The 22,559-nt window shown below is 38.8% G+C and overlaps 2 protein-coding genes across 3 annotated transcripts; both read left to right on the top strand.

The window, feature by feature from the left end:
- The first annotated feature begins 4,665 nt into the window (after positions 1–4,665).
- GNGT1 (G protein subunit gamma transducin 1) lies at positions 4,666–8,922 on the top strand. 2 transcript variants are annotated; one of them, XM_045827021.1, is made up of 3 exons: positions 4,666–4,770; positions 4,864–4,966; positions 8,686–8,922. In XM_045827021.1, exons 2-3 carry the CDS (start codon positions 4,871–4,873, stop codon positions 8,812–8,814), a joined length of 225 nt encoding a protein of 74 aa, XP_045682977.1. In that variant the 5' UTR covers positions 4,666–4,770; positions 4,864–4,870; the 3' UTR covers positions 8,815–8,922. The 2 variants fall into 2 exon arrangements, with proteins under 2 accessions (XP_045682977.1, XP_045682976.1); XM_045827020.1 differs by having other exon boundaries at positions 4,861–4,966; positions 8,686–8,921.
- Positions 8,923–14,811: 5,889 nt separating this feature from the next.
- Positions 14,812–19,259, top strand: GNG11 (G protein subunit gamma 11). The gene is made up of 2 exons (XM_045828164.1): positions 14,812–15,309; positions 18,824–19,259. The coding sequence occupies exons 1-2, from the start codon at positions 15,214–15,216 to the stop codon at positions 18,947–18,949; spliced, it is 222 nt and encodes a 73-aa protein (XP_045684120.1). The 5' UTR covers positions 14,812–15,213; the 3' UTR covers positions 18,950–19,259.
- The last annotated feature ends 3,300 nt before the right edge of the window (positions 19,260–22,559 follow it).

The raw sequence follows: 22,559 nt of genomic DNA, 5'->3' as shown, positions 1-22,559 counted from the left end.
ACCCCCTTCCACTCCTGTCACCCTGGTGTTGGCGACCGTCATGTCTCATCTTAATTATCAAACTTGCCTCTTCTCTGCTTCTACCCTTGCTCTCCATGGTCTACTCTCTAAGTAGGTGCCAGAGTAATACCACTAAAAGATGTGAGTCTATTTAGAGAGATAATGCCACTCTGTTACTCAAAACCCTCCAACATTCCCTAAGCCACCCAGAAGAAAGCCAGCATCTTTACAACGAACGGCCTGCAAGCCCTCCACGGTCACTGATATCATACACTATTTCCCGCCAAGATTCACTTGGCTCCTCATATTCACACTGGCTTGCTGCTCCCTTTGCACATATTGTTGCATAGCACAATCTTCCCTTAGACATGACCCATTCCCTCCTCTCCTTCAGGTCCTCACTCAGCATCATCTCAGAGAAGACTCCTCTAGCCACTCTCTCTCATTAATTGAAACCCTTCTCTTGATGTTTCCTATTCCCATTTCTTTCCTATTTTATTTTTATTCTTAGGTATTATCACAAGTTGATAGGTTGCACATTTTATTCTTTATCTTATTCATTGTTTTGTCTTCCCCAATAGAATGTAAGTTCTTTAGGGGTCAAGTTTTCTAATATTTTTTCTCTGCTTTACCCTCAAGCATCTATCTAGAATAGTGTCTGACACATAATAGCACTTAGGAAATATTTGTAGAATGAACAAATAAAATATTAGCTTTTAAAAAAATAGCCACAAGTACAATGTTGAGATGCAAACAAATAGTGTAAGGTAAGACAGTTTATACCTACATGATTACAAGTTTATAGTACATGACATAGTGGATTTGTTTCTGAAAATGTTTCAAAAGGTGAATGTTTATAACTCAAAATATTTGAAGTAATCTAGCAACATTTTTATTTCAAAGAATCCATGATTGATCCTCTGTATAAAACAAAGGACTTTAAAATAATTTCCTGCTAATATAGCTCTTATAAGTTAAACATTTTATTGGTCAAGTTTTCTTATTTCAAAATGTGCTAATGTGTGATGTGTAAAAACAGATAGCCTTACACCAGCCTCTTTTAATTATAAAATAAATGAGCAAAAAATCGCCCTGGCTGGTGTGGCTCAGTGGATTGAGTGCCAGCCTGTGAACCAAAGGGTAGGCCATTCAATTCCCAGTCTAGAGCACATGCCTGGGTTGCCTACCAGGTCCCCAGTAGGGGACGTGTGAGAGGCAACCACACATTGATGTTTCTCTCCTCTTTCGCCCTCCCTTCCCCTATCTAAAAATAAATAAATAAAATCTTTTTTAAAATTAGCAAAAAACGTAATGGAGACTCTGACAGATGTTGGAGAGACACATAAGCTAAACGTACACAGTTCTATTCTCCCAATATCCTCTCACCCACATCCACAAAAACCAGTGAAAACTATACATATTTTGGAAAACTAACGTATTTTCCAAAGTCCCTCTAGGGGGCAGTATTGTCCTCATTGAGAACCACTACTCCCTGGATGTAGTTGGACTGTGATACAGATCCTCCCCACCCTCTTCTGTTTTGGACCTGAGCTACCCAAATGATACCATGAGGAAGAGGTCAAATGCAAATATCTTCTACTTAATGGGGGTATGTTTTTCTCCAGGGTTAGCAGTAACTGATACCTTAACTTGTGGGTCTGTAAGTCTTCAGTCTTCCTCTCATATTCTGGTGAAGAAGGGGTTGGGATGTTTGGAATTAGGGCCTGAAATCTGATCTAGCTCCACTTAGGACTTCCATGGAGAGATGGCCCAACCTGAAAGCATAGAATATGAACTGCCAGGTAGTGGGGTAGGAATGGGGGTTGGGGAGGTTAGTGAACTCTGCTCTTCTTTTTTATATGTAATTGTGGAGTATGAAAAGATAAATTTCTTTTACACTAATTTGAAGAAGGGTATGAGAGAAGTGCGCTGGAGTAGAAAACACCCCAGGCCAGAAAAACAAATATCTATGTTATAGCACCAGCTCTATCTCTACCCATTGTGTGATTTTGGATATTTTAATTCTCTAGACAACCTTTGTTTCATCTGGAAAATGGGGTAGAGAGTAAATTAGAAGATATTATATCTGAATCATTTAAGCTTTTGAACTTGATACAACTCTGAGCATTTGGACTCTCCATACAGACAATACACCCTCCCTTCTCTGTGTGTCCTTGAAGAAGGTGAAAATTTTGATCCTCACTCTTTAAATTTTTTCATATAAGATCTGTGGCATTGAATTTGGTAAGCATTCTTGAATCTAAGATTCAAGTGTGTTTTACTTAAAATATTATTAAACATGGCGAAGTCACTGCATTTTAGAGTTAAGAAATTGTTTGTAAAAATTCTTCATAAAATGAAGTTAGATAGCTTGCACTTTTTTCCATGACTAGGTGAATATCTGATATTGCAAGTGACTTTTCAACACTTCACGATTCTCTTCTGTATACCACACACTATACAGAACAACAGACACTTATAAGGACATAAAAGTTAAGACAGACGTGCAAGCTCCTCTAAAGGTCCTTACAATCCATAGTGTCTTCAGTTTTTTTAGAAGAAGAGCCAAGCCGGATCCTTGACCAAGTGATTCACTGAGGGTGAGCTCTCAGGAGAAACATCTGAAGGGAGGAGGAAAGCAGGGCGAAGCAGGGGAAGTTAGGCACAGGAGTGGTTTCAGAAGCCTAGCTTCATCCTGAACCTATGGGGACCTCTGGAAGGTCCCAAATTACACCAAGGGTTATCAGTTGTGGGGCAAGTGGCATTGGCTATCAGGACCCCACTTCAGCCAGCCATTTGCTACAGGGCACCTACAGGGGCCAGTTGGGGAGTTCATCCCCCAGGTATCTGGTTGAAACAGTTCCCATCAGCCAACCTATGTAGAATGTTTGCCCTTGGCAGTCAAAACCCACAGCTGCTGGGAGGGTGAGTACCCTGAAAAGGAGAATCTGGGTAGGGCACCAAGACTTTCTACTACATATGGTATTAAAGGAGCTAAATCATATTTTTATGATATCCTTTTAGAGCACTTATAAAGCCACCTATCTGTAAGTGACATGTAGGGCAGCACAGTGTGAATGTCTACAGGTGCAGTGAGCAACCCAGTCGAAGTGTACTGATACTTGCTCCATGCTACACACTGTTAGGCAACCTTTATTTCTGTCAAGAAATCTACCGTGTAGGTAGTATTATTGCTTCTACTTTTTGGTAAGCAAAGGCACAGAGGGGTTAAGTAACTTGGTTGGGGCCTCACAGTCAGCAAATGCCAGTGAATGATCATTTCATTGGCAATAATACAGTATGGCTTCTGTGGAACAGAGAAAATGAAATTCTAAGCTCTTCTTCAAATCAAAGGTTTAATGTGGGCTTACATTTTAACAAGTTCCTGATCTGATTCTTATACTGAAGTGTCAGAGCCATTGTCAAGTGAAATAAGTTTTCCAAGTTGGAGAAAATTTCCATACATGATAATATCAACAGGTAAAAGTCAGCAGAAATAAATGTGCTTGTGAATTTTGTAGGTAGTTTGAAGGGAGTGAGAAAGAATATCAGAATAAAATTGAGAATGGGCTCCCAGATACCAAACAATAATTACACAGGAAGAAATAACCTTCTTGTCATCACCTTGTTTCTTTAAAAATAAAAAGAACAAAATAGTAAAAATAAAAGGAACAGGGAACACTGGCTTTGGATACCCACAGGGTGTTCTTTTATACTTCTGTGCTGCACTCGGTAGGCATTTATCCCTAAAAATACGCTAAACTACCTCTTTCCCAGAGCAGAACAGGACATTATACAATTGGGAAGGGAAATATTTCCTCAAAGGTTTTGAAAATAAAAACACTGTATAAATACAAGGAAATAAGTTAATTACTGATAGAGTGTTTTTATGTAGATGTACAAGTTGTCCTCTGAAATAGCATATGCCCCAACTATGACTACTTCCATAAAATTGTTGTTATAACAATTGGACCACAGAGTCAAAAGAGAAAAAAGTAGAGATTATCAGCACGATGTCACCTGGCTATAATGAACTATTTTCCAGGTAATTTCATGTGGGTACGACCAAGCTCCTGTGCCATTTTTCCCATTGCTGAGAGTGCAGAAGAAAGAATCTATTCTTTTATGATGATATTGGTAGATCAAACTCACTAGATCCCCATTATTCTGCTATGTTAGCTCCTCCAATTCAGTGTGCCAGTTACATACAAATTTTAGGTGTTGTTTGGAGAAACACTTTGAAGTAATATGAAAATTATTTTTATTAACTAAATAGCTTATTTGCTTTATTTCCATTTCATGGATGCATATTTCAACCCAACATTTATAAAGAATTTATAATGACACTTTTCCTTGGTTCTCTGTTAATACCAGATTAAATACTCCAGCGATTTAGAGGATTAATGGGCAGTCCTCAGAATGACCTTAAACTAACTTAAATGGCATAAATCATATGGTGGAGGACTTTAGAGCTGGAGATGAAGGTTGGAAATCCAAATTTTTATACCATGGGGGAAAAAAAACGAGGGAAAAAAAGGAGGAGCTTTGTGTGTTTAAGATTACCTGCTGACTACACTGACCTCCTCGCTCAACCTACTAGCAGGTGTTTAGAGTCTCCTGCTTGGTTTAATCATATTAGTGAAGATCATAAAGAAGCTTTAAAATCTCAAGGCTAGTGCTCAGTGCTAGAATTGTTTGGAGAGCATTCAGGAGAAACCAATTGTCATAGGAGGTTAAAACAAACACACAAAGAAAGAAATAGTTCACTCAGTAAGTTAAGAGCCAAGGGAAGGGTTGGCTAACACTGACTTGAAGCAAGCCCAGCAATCCAGGTGTATGAACTCACTTTCTACCTTTTAGCAGGCAGAAGATGCCGGTGATCAACATTGAGGATCTGACAGAGAAGGACAAATTGAAGATGGAAGTTGATCAGCTCAAGAAAGAAGTGACACTGGAGAGAATGCTGGTAAACCTGTTTTCTTTTGCATTCTTTTTGTAACTAGAGATGCTGTCGGATTTACCAGATTAGAGACCATTGAACGGGTGCAGAATTTGCTGCCCCCAAATATGCTTTTCTGGCATAAGGATTATTTTAGTCTAATGACTTTTAAGAAACAGCCAGGAAAGACTCTGAAAACCTGAAAGATTTGCCCTTTTGTAAGAAATTTTTTTTACATGTGTAAGGGAAACCTCCATTTGTGAGGGTGTCTCCCTCCCTGTTCCAGTAAAAGAAGGATGACCAAATCTCTGGAAAACTATTATCAAGGGAGAAGGCGAAGACGTGGATCTGCTTCACAGCCTTGCGCTTGCTCACTGTGCTTTGCCTGGGAACGTCTCACAAACTGCCCACAGCCCCACTCCCCCGGCCCATCTGTCCTTTGCCTTTAGCTGGACATGGTATCTAAGGAGGTGTCTTGGTCCATTTTGGGGAGTTCCTCAGTTTTCCTAGGTGTCTCCTATGTATACAGAAGGTATACATGTGATTAAACTTTAGTTTGTTCTGTTTTTTCCCTCTGCTGATCTGCTTTTTTATTGCGAGGGGTTTTATTGCAAGCCAAGAACCTACAAAGGCAGAAGAAAAATTATTTTTCCTGCACCACACCATTCACTGGAGAGGCTCAATATAGTTAAAAATAAAGTGTGCAAGTCAAAGCTTAACAGAGATTAAGAAAGTAATCACAATTACCTTTTGATTTAGATTCTAGGTGAAAGAATTGGCAAATTATTTTCCATGGGTTAAATACAGCCATTGCCTGTTTTTGTGCAGTCACTAAGCTAAAAGTGTTTTTATATTTTAGAGTTGTTAAAAAGGAAAATTCAAAAATGATAAGGATATGAGACAGAGGCCACATTTTAGCTAAGCAATAAAATAAAGCAATGCGTACTGGCCTTTTGTTTTTATCTTTCTAAACTGATAAGGTGCTCTTTATTTGATGCAATACTTTGATGTTGTTTAAATACTTTCAGTCAAGACCTCATCCCTTCTAGCACTGTCATGGCCAGTAATAAATGAGTACACGCTATTCCTTCTCTGGAAATACAAGTTAGTTCAAGCACAAGAACTCAAGTTCCTCCCAAAAATATCTGACAGGTCTTGGAACTGGTTACCAAGCGTTCCCTGACATTAAAGGACATAAATGGCAAAGGTATAAAAGTTTCACCAAAGAAGCAGTGACTAAAGCTTGGAAAATGTAGAGATTTTAGATTTGTATGTTTTAGGAAAGTTAGTAGAAATGATAAATGATAAAAGTATGTGCTCCTTCACAAATGATAAAAGTATATGTTATATGTTGTTTAAAAACTCATTTTATCAGGACAAAGTGAAAAAAGAAGTGTACTATCTTCGTACTTAGCTTAAAACTCTTATTCCCAATAAAAATAGGAATTTTGGCTTCTTTGATGTTTAAAATTGTCTCAAACTTTTCTGTTGCTCTTCCCACATAGGCAAAACATATTTGGCTATAAAGATAAAATTAAATCTATAAACAGAAGAAAAGCTTGGAACACATACCAAAAAAGTTCAAATCTTTATCTTTATAATTTGGGGAATTTAAAATATAATTTGGTGATAAAGAAGAGTTATTTTTTTTCTTTAGTTGAAGCACACAATGGCCATTTATTATTTATATGCTCAGGATTGTGATTTTGTAAGCAATTTGGCTGTCTTCATGTTTATTATTCACTTGGTGCATGTTCACCTGGGAATTTTCACTTTGAGTAAACATTATGTGCATCATTCTCTGTTAGGTTTTGGGTTCCTTTTCCTGTTATTCAGTGTCTCCTAGCTCTTAGCAGTCAAACTAATTTAATCTCAGACTCACAAACCGCACACAGACACACACACCACACAGCTTCGAGGTTCTGAACCTACAGCTCTGACACATAGGATGGCTTAGTGGCATTACAATCTGGCTCAGCGGGTGGGCTCTGGAACCTCTCTCTGGTTCAGACAGACTCCACAGCTTTCTCCCTGTGTAACCACACTCACTGAAGTTGTCTAACTTACCACTGTCTCTGTTTCTTCTTCTGTAAAATGGGCAGAGGGTAATAATATCTAATGCAGAGGGTAATGGGGAGGAATAAATGGGATAGTACCATGTGACTGCACATCTTTGTACTCCAGGCCCTTAATGCAGCCAGTGTCACTCTTGCTAGTTCATAGATGAAGTAGCCAAACCTAGACTAAGATGTACTCACAGAGCTGGTCAGTGGGCAGGGCTGAAATTCAAACCTGCAGTGGCTGAATCCAGTGTCAGTGCTTTTCACCAGACCACGTACTCCTGAATTAAACCATATATACTTATAAGAAGCCTCACTGAGGTCACTTTAAACACATGCACTCACATAGGACCTTAGGTGATTTATTGCTCTTTGTGTCCTGAGATCCTAGCCAGACACTGTCAACCTCCTGAATTAGGACAGCAATGTAAACCTCTGTCCCTGACGTCTGGTTGGGGCCAAAAGAGCCGGTGTTTGGAGGAGGGGAAAAAAGGTGAATTTAAATCTCAATTTGGAATTTCGGGGAAGAAAAAGAGTGAATCCAAATGACTGTATGTTTTAAAAGTGTTTACGAACTCCATGTTTTATCCTATGAAGGAGCCACCTCATCAGTGCCTTGCTCCAGTTAGAAGTGATTTGTTCTAATATGAGTAATGTTTGCAGAGTTGTAATCTTAAGTCTTATGTCTAATGTTGCTTGGAATTTGCATACAATACTATCATAAAGATTTTATTAAAAACAAAACAATAAATTGGCTAGATAGCTAACAGAATGGTTGCTTCATGGGCTGCCAAAAATGAAGGTTTTTTGTGTGTTAATGTCATGAATGATGCATTAAGTGAACACAAAACAAGGTGAAAGTGAAAAAAATGAATACTTTGTTCCCATATGCATCTATCAATGTAGACTCACATACATATTTACATATGTATAGAACACTGCCTCTCTGAAAGGTGTGTTAAATGGTACATTAGCAGGCTCTGGCTGAGTCCATTAAAATACTAAAGCCTGACTCTTTGTGAATTAATGCTATAATGGTGAAGATGAGTGAGGAGCAAGTCCATAAACAAAACAAATGATTCAGTTCAGCAAATATTTCCTTGCTGAGCACCAACTAAATGCAGGCTCTTTTCTACATGCCTGGGGTACATGCGAACAAAGCAGCCATATTCCCTGACCTTTTGGAATTCATCTTCAAGTGCACTGTCATGATCAATCATGGTAGATGAATTTAAAATGAAATTATATGTGAACACTTCTGAGATTCCAGGAGTGGTGATAAGCCTGGAATTTAACGACGATTCATTCCCTCCCACCTTTACAGGCCGCATGTTTGGAATGAGGAAACGTGTAATTAATGTTCCCTCCAGTGACATCCTTGACTTGTGTTGCCAGCCATGTTCTGATCCCTGGATCCTGTCTCCTTTTAAGAATCTGGAGGCAGTGTCGGCTGGGAACCCTTAGCTGGAGTGTGGCCAACGCTTTCTCCTTTGCCTGGAGATGTCCAGGAGGACAGGAGGGAGAAGCCATTTCCTCTTGTCTTCTGAAAAGTACATATGCATGGGCAGAGAGCAGAATCACATTAAAAAGATGGAACACAGCAAGTTATTATAATAAATGCGTTCTCGGAATCTGCAGCGTTGTGTGTTAAACCAAGTGAGTCATCTCTCTCTCCTTTCCTTTAAGGTATCCAAATGTTGCGAAGAAGTGAGGGATTATGTGGAAGAGAGATCCGGGGAGGATCCACTAGTAAAGGGTGTCCCAGAGGACAAAAATCCCTTCAAGGAGCTGAAAGGAGGCTGTGTGATTTCCTAAAAATAAAATGTAAAAAATCTTTGGCATATCTTAAGCTTTAATGGCAATATTAATTTTTGGCCATGTATAATAATATTATTAAGCATTTACATGAATTTTTAAATTTCTAAATATAAACTTTTAATAAAAATTGAGATGTGATGATATTAAGTCTATGTTTTCTTAACATTAATTTAGTATAAGGTTTAATACATAATTGACCATAAGTATTGATTGAGCCCTTTCTTTAACAGTCATTACTCTGTTTTGTGAATGAATCTGTGTTACACTGGTTGCCAACAGGTAGTTAATGTTTTATGTTTCTTCCCTTCCCTTCCAACGCTCCTAATGTTCTACCTGGACATTTCATGGTTAGACTTACATTTTCCTGACCCTTCTCTTGCTTGCCAAATTAGGAAGGCTATTCTTTTGATTCATGGAAGGCTTATCTTTGCAGAATGTGTGTTCTGGAGATTTTTGTTGTTTTGTTTTTGGTTTCCCTTTCTCTCTCAACCCCCAGGCAGCAGTGGTGGTTTTAACAATACCTCTTCCTACATCCTCACAGTTCTAGTTGTCACTGGTGATGTCCCTTTTTCCCAGAATGCCAGCTGGCTTGAGGCTTCAGCCTGGGTCACAGAGCACAGTGGACTTAACCAGCACCAGAAAAAATATTAGGAGAAGCCAGGGAGTTCTGGCTCTGGCACTTGACTGCCTACCTGACTTTAGATACATTACTTAATTTTTCTGAATCTCAGTTTCTTCTACTGTAGGATAGGATAATAATGGTGCTATCCCCTTTTTCATGGGGATTAACTATTATACTAGGGTCACTATAGCACTTAGCATATTGCCTGGCACATAGTAACACCCAATAATTAATATTATTACTGGGAAAGGAACTAGACGAAATGTCCAGAATCCTTTAATAAGGTAAATGCTATTCCATCCGTCCTGTTTCTGTAGCAGTGTAAAGGCAAGATGATGGAAAAATAACTATCATCTGCATCGTCCTGGTGATCGGTTTCCTCCCAGTTTCCTCCTGGCATCCCATTGAGTTTGCCTAAGCCAGATTTCACTCCCTTCGTGCTGACAACTAACACCTCTGTTTCCATAACAAATGACAAGTGTTAATGACCCCAGTAGGTAAACTGTTTTTGTTGTTAGTGTTTCCTTCTTGCTCTCTCACATTTACAGTGCTATTTTTAGTGCTGATCTGCGATCAGAAATGCTGATTGATTGTCATCCTCTTAAAAAGATAAGAATGATCTATTATTTGGTCTAGAAGGGAATCTAAAGGTCTGTTGTCCCAAGTTTGGCTCCTAGCACAGTGTCCGCCCACTTTGGCCACAGTAAATACTCAACAAAGATTTATTGACTCTTGTCCATTGCCTTCATTTTGGAATGGAGAAAATCAAGGCTCAGAGGAGTGAACTGGTGAATTTTTTAGGTTTAGATTTTAGACCTCTGGCTGAACGGTTAGCAACACACTCTACTATACATCAAAGATGCGTTGGGTATTAAGGATTTCCAGAATATGCTACTGGAGTCTCATCTCTTTTTCTTTAAGAAAAGCTCTTTATCCCCTTGTTTAAAACTACAAAAGCCCTCTCCAGCCACCCTCCAGCACTTGCTATTCCCACTTTATTTTCCTCCATTGTACCCATTGCCATCTAGTATACTGTATGTTTTATTTGTTTAATTGGGGTCTGTCTATAGGGAGTTTGCATGTGCAATTCATTGGTTATTAAGCGTTCCACATCTTATTTTCCTGATTAAAAAAAATACAAAGTCTTACCTATGGAATTTAGTAACATATACCACCTCTAGCTTTCCTTTTGGATCCAGACAACTCTAAAGTAAAACCCTGGCTCACCGTCTTTTTAGATGAAGGCTTTGGACAAGTAACTGCAACTGTTTGAACCTCAGTAATTTTTCTATGTATGAAATGGGGTGGGGTTTAGGATGGATTGTTACCTGAATATTTAAAATCATGATCAACAATGAGCATATAGAAGACCACTTAATAAGTGCCCTCTATTATTATGAACCACCCTGTAGACTTCCTTTAGTCAACAAACTTAAATATGAAATAATCCCTTACATTACGTCTCATGTTCCCATCTTCCAGAGTTCAGCCATACTAATCTTGCCACCTGAAATGTTCCTCCACTCCATCTCATTTCAGCCTTTTGAAATCCTATTTTTCTTCTGAGGCTTAATAAAAACTATCTCCTCTGTCCCTTAACTTCATCCCAAGAGTACAGTATATCTCTTAAGTCGTTTAACACTAATACACTATCTCTTTTTATAATATGTATGGCTGTCTTCATTTCAATAATATATTATAAATTCTCAAGACAGAAGTTCTGTTCATCTTTGAAACTGTGGTACCAACTAATAAATTGTCTCTATAATCTAATTGACTTAATGTGTGTGATTCAATTAAAAGGAGGCAAACAGTACTTTTTATACTGCATAATGCAGAATTCTTACTGGCTTATTAATGAAATCAAGAGTAGGGTAAAATTCCTGCTGCTTCAAAATACAGATTAGCAGCAGGATTTTGAATAAGATAAAAATTGTAGGAAGGAAGCATAGATAAAGATGGCCCAGGAAGAAGGAAATGAAATCATGACTATCCCATAGCCTCCCATAGCTGCAAGTGGCAGTGAATGCCTCTTTTCCCCTCACAGAAGTTGTTATTTCAGGGACTGGATTGCTGGAATGAAGTAAAACTACAGGGAAACAAAAAATACTCCAGGCATAGCCTTAGCATTTGGCTGTTTAACAAAATCTCCTGATATCAATACTAAGAATAAGTAAAGTATACATACTTACTATATCACTTGAGATGTTTGTACTTTCAGGGTGTTTTGTACACATAGGTGAGTTTCAGTTTTAGTAAGAAAAACTCAGTTGTCTTCATTTGGATTGATTGAAGTTAGCAACATTTCAAAACAAGGCTAATGTCAAACTTCCCAAATTCCCAAAAGAATGTGTTAACATGAGGGAAACAATAAACTGAGTAATGAGACTGAACAATTACATGCAATGAAAATTAAAGTCTTGTATGAACATATTGATAAAAGAAATCATTTTGATATCATTAATTATTAGTTTTTAAGGTAACTGGTGCATCAGAAACTGGTCATCCTGTGACTTCCCATTATCTCCATTAGAAAGGAAAATTATGCACCTGGTCACGTGAAACGAGTCAGTCCATGAACATTCCCATGTGATAGTTATAATAAATTGAATCAAATAGCAAATGGACCAAGAGGGCACAAAATGTGTGATCTACACTTTCTGTAAAGAAATCATCATTGTAATGGCCCAAACAATCACCATTTACTTTATAAATTTTACAGGAGCATAATTTGGGAGGTAGCCTAATTTATTCACACTACCAAAAACAGAGACAGAGAGAATGTATGTCCTGAAAGAATCACAAGATAAAATAAGAACCGTGGTCTTTTTGGTTCAAGTTAGTATAAGATCAACTTCAACATAATTGGCCTCAAATTTTTCTTATAGTTTTCTTTTTATGGATTTTTAATAACACACTACATCAGAAAAATTATTTTCCCTTTTATTGCATTCCATGGTAAACATTTCATGGTCTTTGCTCTTTTATACTTTAAAAATGGAAATAACCACATTGTTAACATTATTTTTATTAAGCATATTTCTTCATTTTTAGTTTTTTTATGTAACCAATGACTTTGAAAATTTTTCAGTTACAGTCGACATACACATTATATTAGTTTCAGGTGTACAACATAGTGAGTAGATAATATAACTTAGGAAGAAATCACCTCGTTAAGTCTAGAACCCATCTGACACCATGCATAAATATTACAATTTTACTAAGTATATTCCCTATACTGTTCTTTACATCCCCATGACTGTTTTATAACTGAAAATTTCTTTAAAACATTTGTTGAAAGATGGTGGAATAATAAAAGTTCATTCTAATTACACCTGTCGTTTTCACTGCAGAGTGGTTTCTGCACATATTATTTTGCTTACTTTTATTAGGGCTAATATACAGAACATATGGAAAATGCTAAAAGTACATTTGAATACAACTGATATGGATTTTTAAATTTGTTTATCCAAAAAATTGCTTATAAAATATTTCTGCAAGAATACACAAGAAATTGCTCACCATCGTTGCTCTCTGGGAGGTCAATTCCGTGCTTGGGAATAGGGGACTCGTGTGTGTGTGTGTGTGTGTGTGTGAGCATTTTCATCCCTTTACCATTCAAAACCAAAGAACAAATCATTTTTTCAGAATTCTATGTGATCATGGGATTCAGAATTTCCCAATTTATCTGAGCTCAATTCATTTACTTAAGTATGATATTAGCATGTGAATTATTTGATACGAACAAAATCTCAAAAAAGTAGACATGTGTATTTTATGTCTAATTTAAGTCTTGTGACACAAGGGAAGCAGTTAAAGAACCATTATGGATTTATAAATATTTTTCACTGCTTGCAACTAGAGATTTCACAGGAAAGAAATTTCCAGATCAAAATAGTGCCGTTTGTATGATTTGGAACAGATATACTCACATTAATTTATTTAACCAAGTTATTTAATTTGGATGCTGAACTCCTTTAATTTAGGCCACAGTAACTACTTTCACTAGTTCAATTAAGCTATTTTTAACCAACCTTTTAAATTTAAGCAATGGGAAATTTAAAAAAAATGCATTCTGAAAACATGTGAGTTTTGTCTTGGCTCACTGCTTACTAACAGGGAAAACTCCAGCAGCTGATCTATCAGACTTCTTTGAGTCCGGAAGATCCTGGAAGATGTGGTATTTTTAATACAGAAAAAGAACCTCCTAACATTTTTCTTTGTGAAAGTGATTTATCAGATGTAGGTATATAAATACAATTAGAAACAAAATATACCTTAGCTAATTCACCCCTCCCCTGTCCCATCACATATTTTACAAATTAGAAAACCAAAATCCAGAAAACAATAAGCAACTTTTCCAATGATGGGCAGTGTCAGAGCTAGGACTAGAACCCGGGAGTACTCAGCAAACAGAGCATTGTTTTTTGAACGAACAAAATCTCTGCTTACAAATGGGGAGTGGTTATGGATGTCTAAGGCTAACTACCCTGCAATAGTCATTACTGCCTCCACCCTTAACTTGAACTTGACCCTATAAATGGTAGGTAATCCCTGGAGAGAAAAAAGAAATACCTGACTGCCTGGGAAGGTATCTCACATTCATGCTTTATTTTTCTTCTAATCTTGTAAGTATCACTAACAAGGTTTTAGTTTATAGTCCAAGGGAAAGTTTATACTGCACGCAAACATTTTTCACATTAGACACTTTTCTTGGCCTTGCAAAGTGGCAGCTAGATGAATGCTGCTTTCTAGAAAGTGGAGAAACCAATACTACATGAATCAGGAATTAAAATTCTTGGTGTCAAGTGTCACCCAAACGTTGGCAGATGGGGAGTGGAGAACATTTTGTAGGGGAGTGAAGAACATTTTGTGGGGGAGAACGTAAAGATTCCTGCTCTCTCTTCCCTGGCATCATCCTCGTATCCTCCAATCATTACGAAACACTCCCCTGAAGGAAGAGTAGAACCTCTGCTGTTGGGGAACCCGACGATAATTTAACGTCAGGAAAGGCCCCTGCAAGTTGTAAGTAGTATTCCTAAGTTCCCAGACATTCAACATACTGGTTGGCTAGACATCTGCAGATGTGGAGAGTGTTTCTGAGATCACAGCTGTTTCATGCTCCATCTGGAACTTCTCTTAAGCGTCCACAGTTCCCACAATAAATGTGTATGTAAATGGGGGAAAGTTACATGCTGTATATTTTTGAAACTCTTGAAGAAGTGACGGGCCGTTATTTCCTGCTGGGTAGTGTCCTCATTTTCTTTCTTCATAAACAAAACCCGGATATGACTTGGAAAAGGAAAAAAAGGGGGGGTGCGAAAAGCCAAACTTTTGATAATTCTCCAGGGAAGTAGGCTAGCGCAATTCCCAACTCTTGGTCCCCAGCCCAGGCAGGTCCCCCGCGGGCGTGGCCGGGTGGGGAGCCGGGGCTGGGGCCAACATCCCCTCGGGAGATCCGGCAGCGCTTTTCAGGGTCCTAGGACTGAACTCTCCCCGGGATGCCTGGGACAGGCCTCCCGGAGTTGTGCAGGCTAGAGGCAGGTCAGGAGCTTTAAGATCCCAGGACGCTGGGCAGGGCTGGCGTAAGGGGAAGGTCCAGAGGCAGCGGAGCGCTCAGGCCGCTGGGGACCCCGGCGTGGGGAGGCGGTCCCATCCTGCGCCCGCGGGCGGGGTGCGCAGGCACAGCAGTTATTTTGGGACTCGCCCTGGTCTGCCGCATTTCCAGCCACTCCACTTCCAGAGCTGTCCCTGGGCCCAGGTCTGGGGCGAAGATGCCGGCCCTGCACATCGAAGATTTGCCAGAAAAGGAAAAGCTGAAGATGGAAGTTGAGCAACTTCGCAAAGAAGTGAAGTTGCAGAGACAACAGGTAAGTTGGCTATCCCAGAATATTTCCTTCTCTGAAATAAACCAGTGTCAGCTTTCCCTGGTTTGTTGCAGTAAAACAAGTCGTTGTTGTTGCTTTGCTTTGTTTTTGCCGCTTTTCTTAAAGTAGCGCTTTGGTGGTGCCTGGGAACTGCCAGTTGATACGGGAAATCATAGGAGGTGAAGGAGAGAGAGGTCTGATGAGTAATTTCAAGCCAAATGTCAGAACGTCTGAAGAGCCCAGACCAGGGGAAACAGACGAGAAATTTGCCTGTTCTGACACACTTGGTGTTAAAAACTCCAGCTGTAGGAAAAAGGCAGATGGCTACTTAGTTCCTTCATCTTTTTCATTGTGGAAAGAAACACTTTTTAAAATCACAAATTAAAGTCTTTTTTAAATTTATTTTCATTGTTGTTCACGTACAGTTGTCTCCATTCTCCTGCCACCACTTCCCCAACCCCACCCACCCCCACCTCCCACCCTCAACCCTACCATTTAGTCTTGAATTGTAATAAACCTAGTTTTAAATTTCACCACAGCTCTCCAGAGGGGTGTAATGAACAGTCCACTGGGGCTTGGAAGCAAAATATTGCAATTTCTGTGTTTATTTGTTAACCTCATCCCTTTATAATTTCCAGTTTATGTTTTATAAGTAATAAATGCATAGAGTAGTATCTATTTATTCATAAACAATTATACATATACTGAGGTGCATAAGGAAATTCTTTTTAGTGATCATGATGAAAAATTGTAGAGACCACCGAAGTGGATTACAAAGTACCCCAGTGTTCAGAAGTCTCCACAGAAATTTGATGGAGGTTTTGTAATTTTTTTACTTTACTTTCTTACCAGTAATAGGGACCTTTGTTTCTTCCTTATTTCCTTAATCAGGCAACCTACAGTCCGGGAATAGGTTTTTGGATAGTTGTGTTTTTTTTTTTAATGGAAAAGATCCAGTCCTTTCTCAACAGCAAGACAATTTAAACTGATTTTATTTCTCTGTGGTTTTAATACTGCAAAAATTAAGAGAAAACAATGGAAATGAAGCAGGTATGGTAAAAATGCTCACTTCCTCCTATAGTGATGGTCTGTTTAGGACAAAGTCTTATTACTCAGGATGCACGTTTTGAGTAATGTTCGAAAGATGTAGGCTTTTTTGAGTTTTATTCTTGATCCTGTCTTTTCTCACATTTAACCTGTCACTTCCACATCCTTACTCTTTCTCGATTTTGGAGTGCAAAGTCCTTTCTGTCCATGTTGAAAGTTATCATAGCTTGAAAAATACTGCTGTGTTTAAAGGGAAAAACCATGGGTTATGGGACCCAAGGAAGAGGCTGGTTTCTTGACACTTTAAGGAACCATCCACTCCGTGGATAGCAGTGCCTCAGAATAGGGCATGTGTTGGCCACTTAGTTTTTTCACACAATGAACCTTAGAGGTTACCTCTTAAACAGAGTTGCATTTGCTGAAGTAAAGCGTTATCTGCAGAGTTGGAATATCTTAATATTTGCATGGCTATGCAAAACTCACAGGGGAAAAAGGAGACAAACATCTTCTAATTATTTAAAACTTCAGATTAGAAATTGGGGAGGGCCTGGATGCAGCTGACTGAAAATATCCTTTGTTAGCAGGTCCTCCCCGCCAGTTCCCCAACATCCAGGTCCAGGACACACCCTGCTGGAGAGGCTTTCCAACTTCAGGAATTCCAACTGTCTGCCAGAGCGACAGAAAATTTCACGGATAGCCTTAGGGGAAAGAGGGAGAGGCATCAAAGTCCTGCTAATAATATTCCAACATTTTATAATGCACTTCAAATTATAGAGTAGTGGTGCTAGACAAACACTAAGGCTCTTAGAGATCATTCAGCCCTCTTACTTTTAAGAACGAAAACAAACAAACGAAAAAGCAAACCCTGAATCCCAGTGAGGCTAACTAGCTCCTCATTTAAGGACCCAGAGCTAACAATAGGCAGTTAATAAAACACAGCCCGATGCCCCAAGGCCGTTCCTTATTCAGTTGATTAGCTGTTCATGTCTGAGGCGCAGTGTGCTCTGCTCAGGCCAAGGACACAAAATCCACCGGCTGGATTCTGGCTCGAGGTAATTGTTCAAACATATCCTCTCGGTCCTGGAAGGAAATACAGCAGAGGAGTACTTTGGAGGTTACCAATCTCTTTGGAAACCTAATGAAGAAGCCTTGTTAAGAACAGACGTAATTTAGGGGAATGTGAATCTTACCCATAAAGTTCTCCAGGGCCACAGACCCCACGTTGTGGATACTCGCATCACCACTTCTGAGAATCCACTCGAAGCACACACAAACTCTGCATGTCAACAGTGAGGGGCAGTGTTACCTGAGAGAATGGCAGTTGAGATTTCATTTTGCCACATTTTAAGCCAGATAATTACATCCTCTAGTTTTAAATTATAAATAAAGCAGTGGCCTCCACGCTGGTGTGCAAGGAGTCTTTTGAGGTGTGAGAGTAATGTGTTAAATTTCTATTTTGGGCTAGTTTAAAATCTCTACTTTTAGATAATTTCTAGGTTATGTTTTATGATTGTGGATGACGTATTGACACAGTAGTATCTGCATTTATAAGTAAATGATTATACATGTTTTGGGATACACATGCAAACATGTTTTAGTCGGTCACCATTTAAATAGTTGAAGATTGTTAATCTAAATTACCAATTTAGTGCAAACATTTTTGCCTAGTTTTAAGTGGTTTCCAGTGGAATTTGCTTGAGTTTTCACTTCGAATTTCTGACTAGTAATAGAGGACTTCATTAAAACACATCTTTTTTTTTTACTCCCTCTTGCAACCTCTTTCTTAAGAATAGACTTTTTAAAGAAACTGTTTAATCCTTTCTCCATTTCAGATAAAGTTTAAAATGATGACATACACACAAGAGCCTCAGATTAGCATAATAAGCCTCAACCACATCTTTTCTTATGATCTTTGCCCTCAAACAACTAAGGGGAAAGAATTTTGAAGAGAGAGACAGAATCGGATGACTGGGCAACTTCAGCCTCCTCAGAGTCACACTTTCTCTACTGCTTCTACCATTTTGTGAAATTGCAGAATGTGGCACACACCCCTAGTAAGTGAGAATTTTGGCAGGATACACCCCAAGACATTAGGGAATTTACTACTGTAACTATTCATTGGCATGGGAAATTGAAAGCAGGGTCTGGTTTAGTTCCTAAAATATCACGGACACGTCATAACTGTGTTTTAGCAGAGGAAGGAAACCATGTGAGGCACAATGGATAGAAATTGCTGAGGGTAATTTATTTAATACAGTGACATTCAAACTTTGTGACCCTGACCATAGTTAGAAATACATTTTACATAGATTGTATCATTTATTAAATTATATATATGCTCCATGCTGCACTCTTAATATTTTTCAGCCTCGTTGTAAGTTCTGGTCATATCCAGTTATGTTAATTTCACTGGAAGCTGGTGATGGAGTTTGAACAATGCTGACCTAATCCATTTTGTTTCCCCCTTAAGGTGTCTAAATGTTCTGAAGAAATAAAAAACTACATTGAAGAACGTTCTGGAGAGGATCCTCTGGTGAAAGGAATTCCAGAAGACAAGAACCCCTTTAAAGAAAAAGGCAGCTGCATTATTTCATAAATAACTCTGGGGAGAAACCTTATCCTCAGTGGAAGAACTAGCTTGTTTTAGTTTTCCGAAATAAAACCGACATGCTTTTTAAAGAAGGAAAGCTAAATTTAAAGCGGACTTTCTCAAGCACTTATATAGATATGGTTTCATATTGTATAAAATCTATGTGCTTCTCATCTTTGCTCACTATCCATCCTTTTTAAGAGGGCAGAGAGCATCAAATGTACAATAATGGAAATAAGGACATTACTTGTGCATGACTCACCTCTTTCAGTATATTGCTTGATGCCTCAAATAAAGTTTTATCTCTGGAAAATAAGTATTGGCCATTTAAGAAGGCTTTTCTTTGCATTCACTTTTATATTTCTCCTCATAAGTGTTGGGTGTTTGGGACATGGATCAAAAGATGAGGTGTTTGATGTATCGGGTCTGCAATCCAGTTTCTACTTCAGGAGTTTTGCGTCGCTGAGCTCTGACTTCTGGGATGTTTTCCATCTAACATTAACTATTGTGGAACTGAGACAGTAGAAGCCCCAGTGTTGATAGGAGTCAGATGATCCGAGTCAGGAAGGAACCATGCCAGACCACATCTGTATTAGCACTTCCTCAGTTTATCACCACACAGATCTTGTTCAAAGTCTTGCTGCCTCGGTGGCCCTGGGAAAGTGAGGGGGTCAAGATCAGGAGGAGTACCCCTCGGTGCCAGCTCTGTATGTTAACCCATGGGAGCTGCATCTCCCACGTGATTTCCAGGCCTTGGGCACACAGACCCTCCCATGGTGGGGTTCTGGCACTTGGCTCTGCACCCACTCCTGCCAGCCTTTTCCAGTGTGCCTGGGCCAAGCATGTGTCTTTTCTTTCTTTTCCAAAGGGACCAGTTAATCTTTTACCCATTTCTAAAATTAACTTGCTCCTTATTCTCATTGACTTGTAGGAATTATTCATATATTCTGATTATTCATCCTTCATCGTTAATAGGAGTTGCAAATACCTTTGCCCAATCTGTGGCTTAACTGTTGGCAGCGCATCGCAGCTGCAGTGGTTTTATCCAGAGTTCGTGGTCTGCTCTAATCCTTTATGGAGGCACCTGCAGGTTGGACCTCAAAGAAGGGAACCTTTCTTTTTTTCTTTTGGAATTTCCCCCCTCTTTTTCTGATTTTTGGGTGCAAATTGCTCCAAGTTTGAACCAAAAGACAAGCAAAACCCTTGCAAATTAGCTTCAGTTCAAATGGGTTTAGTTACTAACTGGCCCTGCAGTTTTAAATGGGGAACCAGGAGCCCAGGTTTCTCCTTGATTAGGCCGTCTGCCTGCTTAGTGCAAAGGTGTACCTCATCCATCCAGAGAGGGGCCTGTGACTTCTAGCAGCTTCCTGAAGTATATCAGCACCCTCACGCCGAAACCACTTTCCTCTTCCCCTCTCTGCAAAAGAACAGGATACCCTGGCATTTGAAAGAGCAGGTTATAGCAAACCAAGAGCAAGGACTATTTCCTTTAGTTTCCTGCCTTTTACCAAGTGCTGACATCAATTGGAATTACTGAGGGTCCCAGGATAATTTTAGCCCAAAGTATGATCTACTCCAAGGTAAGGTTTAAGGACAGTAGAGGTATGCGCGTTTTCTCCAACAGCTATAGAACAATTAGTATTTGGGATGTGTTGCCAGTATTCGTCATTTAAAAATTAGGTGGCATGGGATTTCCGCACCTTAGTGCTTGTTACGTTTTACTTGAATGAGCTGTTCTACTTCTTTCAGGTCATAAAGTTTCCTTCTGTTGCATGAGAAAACAAACATCAATGCCGGGTCTTGGTAGAGCAGATTAAATCATGTGCTTCCTTCGTGGAGAGCCAAGTCAATACATTCATCCTCTGACATTTGAGAAGTGCGAATTACGAGGCTGTACCCTGAATCACTATTAGCCACATTCAGCTCTCCATTCATACGCACCTCCAAGTCCTAGCCTTTGCTTTTCATGCACTTTCAACCACATGGCAAATTAGCCCCCTTCTGGTTTTTCCTTACTAAACAGCCAGTCTTGTAGATGTTTCTACTAAATCTAATTTTATTCTTTTTCTTACTGTTTCATCATAGTAACTAGGCAAACCTATAGAAGCATAATAAAATCCTTTTGATTTTCTGCTAAAAATGTATTAGATTGCATTAGGAGAAAAGTGAAAAATATGGTAATTATACATTTGGATATATTGTAAAAGTAACCTTTGGTAAGTGGGAATTTAAGTACAATTTAAACCACGTGTTTAGTTTCTTCTTTGTATGCACAGTAGTTGTGTAATTGTTTTGATTGTATTTTTTTCATTACCATTTATGCCCCTTATACCCCGTCCGCCCTTCATTCGCCACACTGTTGTCCATGACCATGAATCCTTCTTCCTTTTTGCTGGATTCCTCCACCCACCAGTCTACTCCCCCATAGCTGTCATCTTGCGTTCACATTAAATTAGCAAAATTTGCTTTACTCTTTCTAGTCAGAATCTATAGTATAAGCTCACCCATACTTGGTGTTTAAGAAAGTTTATTTTGTGTGTTCCATGCAAACTGATATCTCATTATTGTCTAACTTTGCATTTTCTTGCTTTCCTGTGATATTTGCAGTCAGATTTTCATGCATGTTTTGACCACCTTCACCCATTTCACCCACCTCCAACTCCCTGCCTGTAGCAACCACCACTCTGTATCTATGAGTGTGGTTTTCATTTTTCTTTTTGTTTTGATTCCACAAATAAATCACATAGTATTTGTCTTTTTCTGTCTGACTTAATTGGCTTAGCATAATGCCTTCAAAGCCATTCATGTTGTTGCAATGGCAAGATTTCTTCCTTTTGTTATGGCTGAATTTTACACACACACACAACACATGTCACATCTTCTTTTTAAGATTTTATTTATTTATTTTTAGAAAGGGAAGGGAGGGAGAAAGAGAGAGAGAGAAACATCAATGAGCAGTTGCTGGGGGCCATGGCCTGCAACCCAGGCATGTGCCCTGACTGGGAATCGAACCTGCGACACTTTGGTTCACAGCCCACACTCAATCCACTGAGCTATGCCAGCCAGGGCCAACATTTTCTTTATTCCATCTATCAAAGGATGTTTAGGTTGTTTCCATATCTTTATTGTTGTAAATAATGCTGGAGAGGCATTTATCTTTTCAAGTTAGTGTTTTTATTTTCTTCTCATAAATTCTCAGAAGTAGATCTACTGCATCACCTGGCAGTTCTATTTTTAATTTTTTGAGGAAAACTTTGTGCTGTTTTCCATATTACTGCACCAATTTATGTTCCTCCCAATGGTGCACAAAGATTCTACTTTCTCCAAATCATTATCGACACTTGTTTCTTGTCCTTTTAATAATAGTCATAAAAGCCATAATAACATAACTTAATAATGTAATAGCTATAGCAGGTGTGTGGTGATGTCTCATTGTGGTTTTGATTTGCATTTCCCTGATGATTAGTGATATTAAGTACCTTTTTAATATATGCATTTGCATTTCCATCTACTTACATTTGTTTAAGGAAACATTGGAAGGTTATAAAGAAAACTAATAAAAATTGCTACCCATTAAGGCCAATGTTGGGTATAACCAGGTAGTAAAGAATGAGAT

The sequence above is a fragment of the Phyllostomus hastatus genome, unplaced genomic scaffold, assembly GCF_019186645.2.
Source record: "Phyllostomus hastatus isolate PE091 unplaced genomic scaffold, TTU_PhHast_1.1 phas_scaffold_78, whole genome shotgun sequence".
NCBI lineage: Eukaryota > Metazoa > Chordata > Mammalia > Chiroptera > Phyllostomidae > Phyllostomus > Phyllostomus hastatus.
The sequence above is the reverse complement of the archived record's forward strand: the minus strand, read 5'-3'. Positions and strand labels throughout refer to the sequence as shown.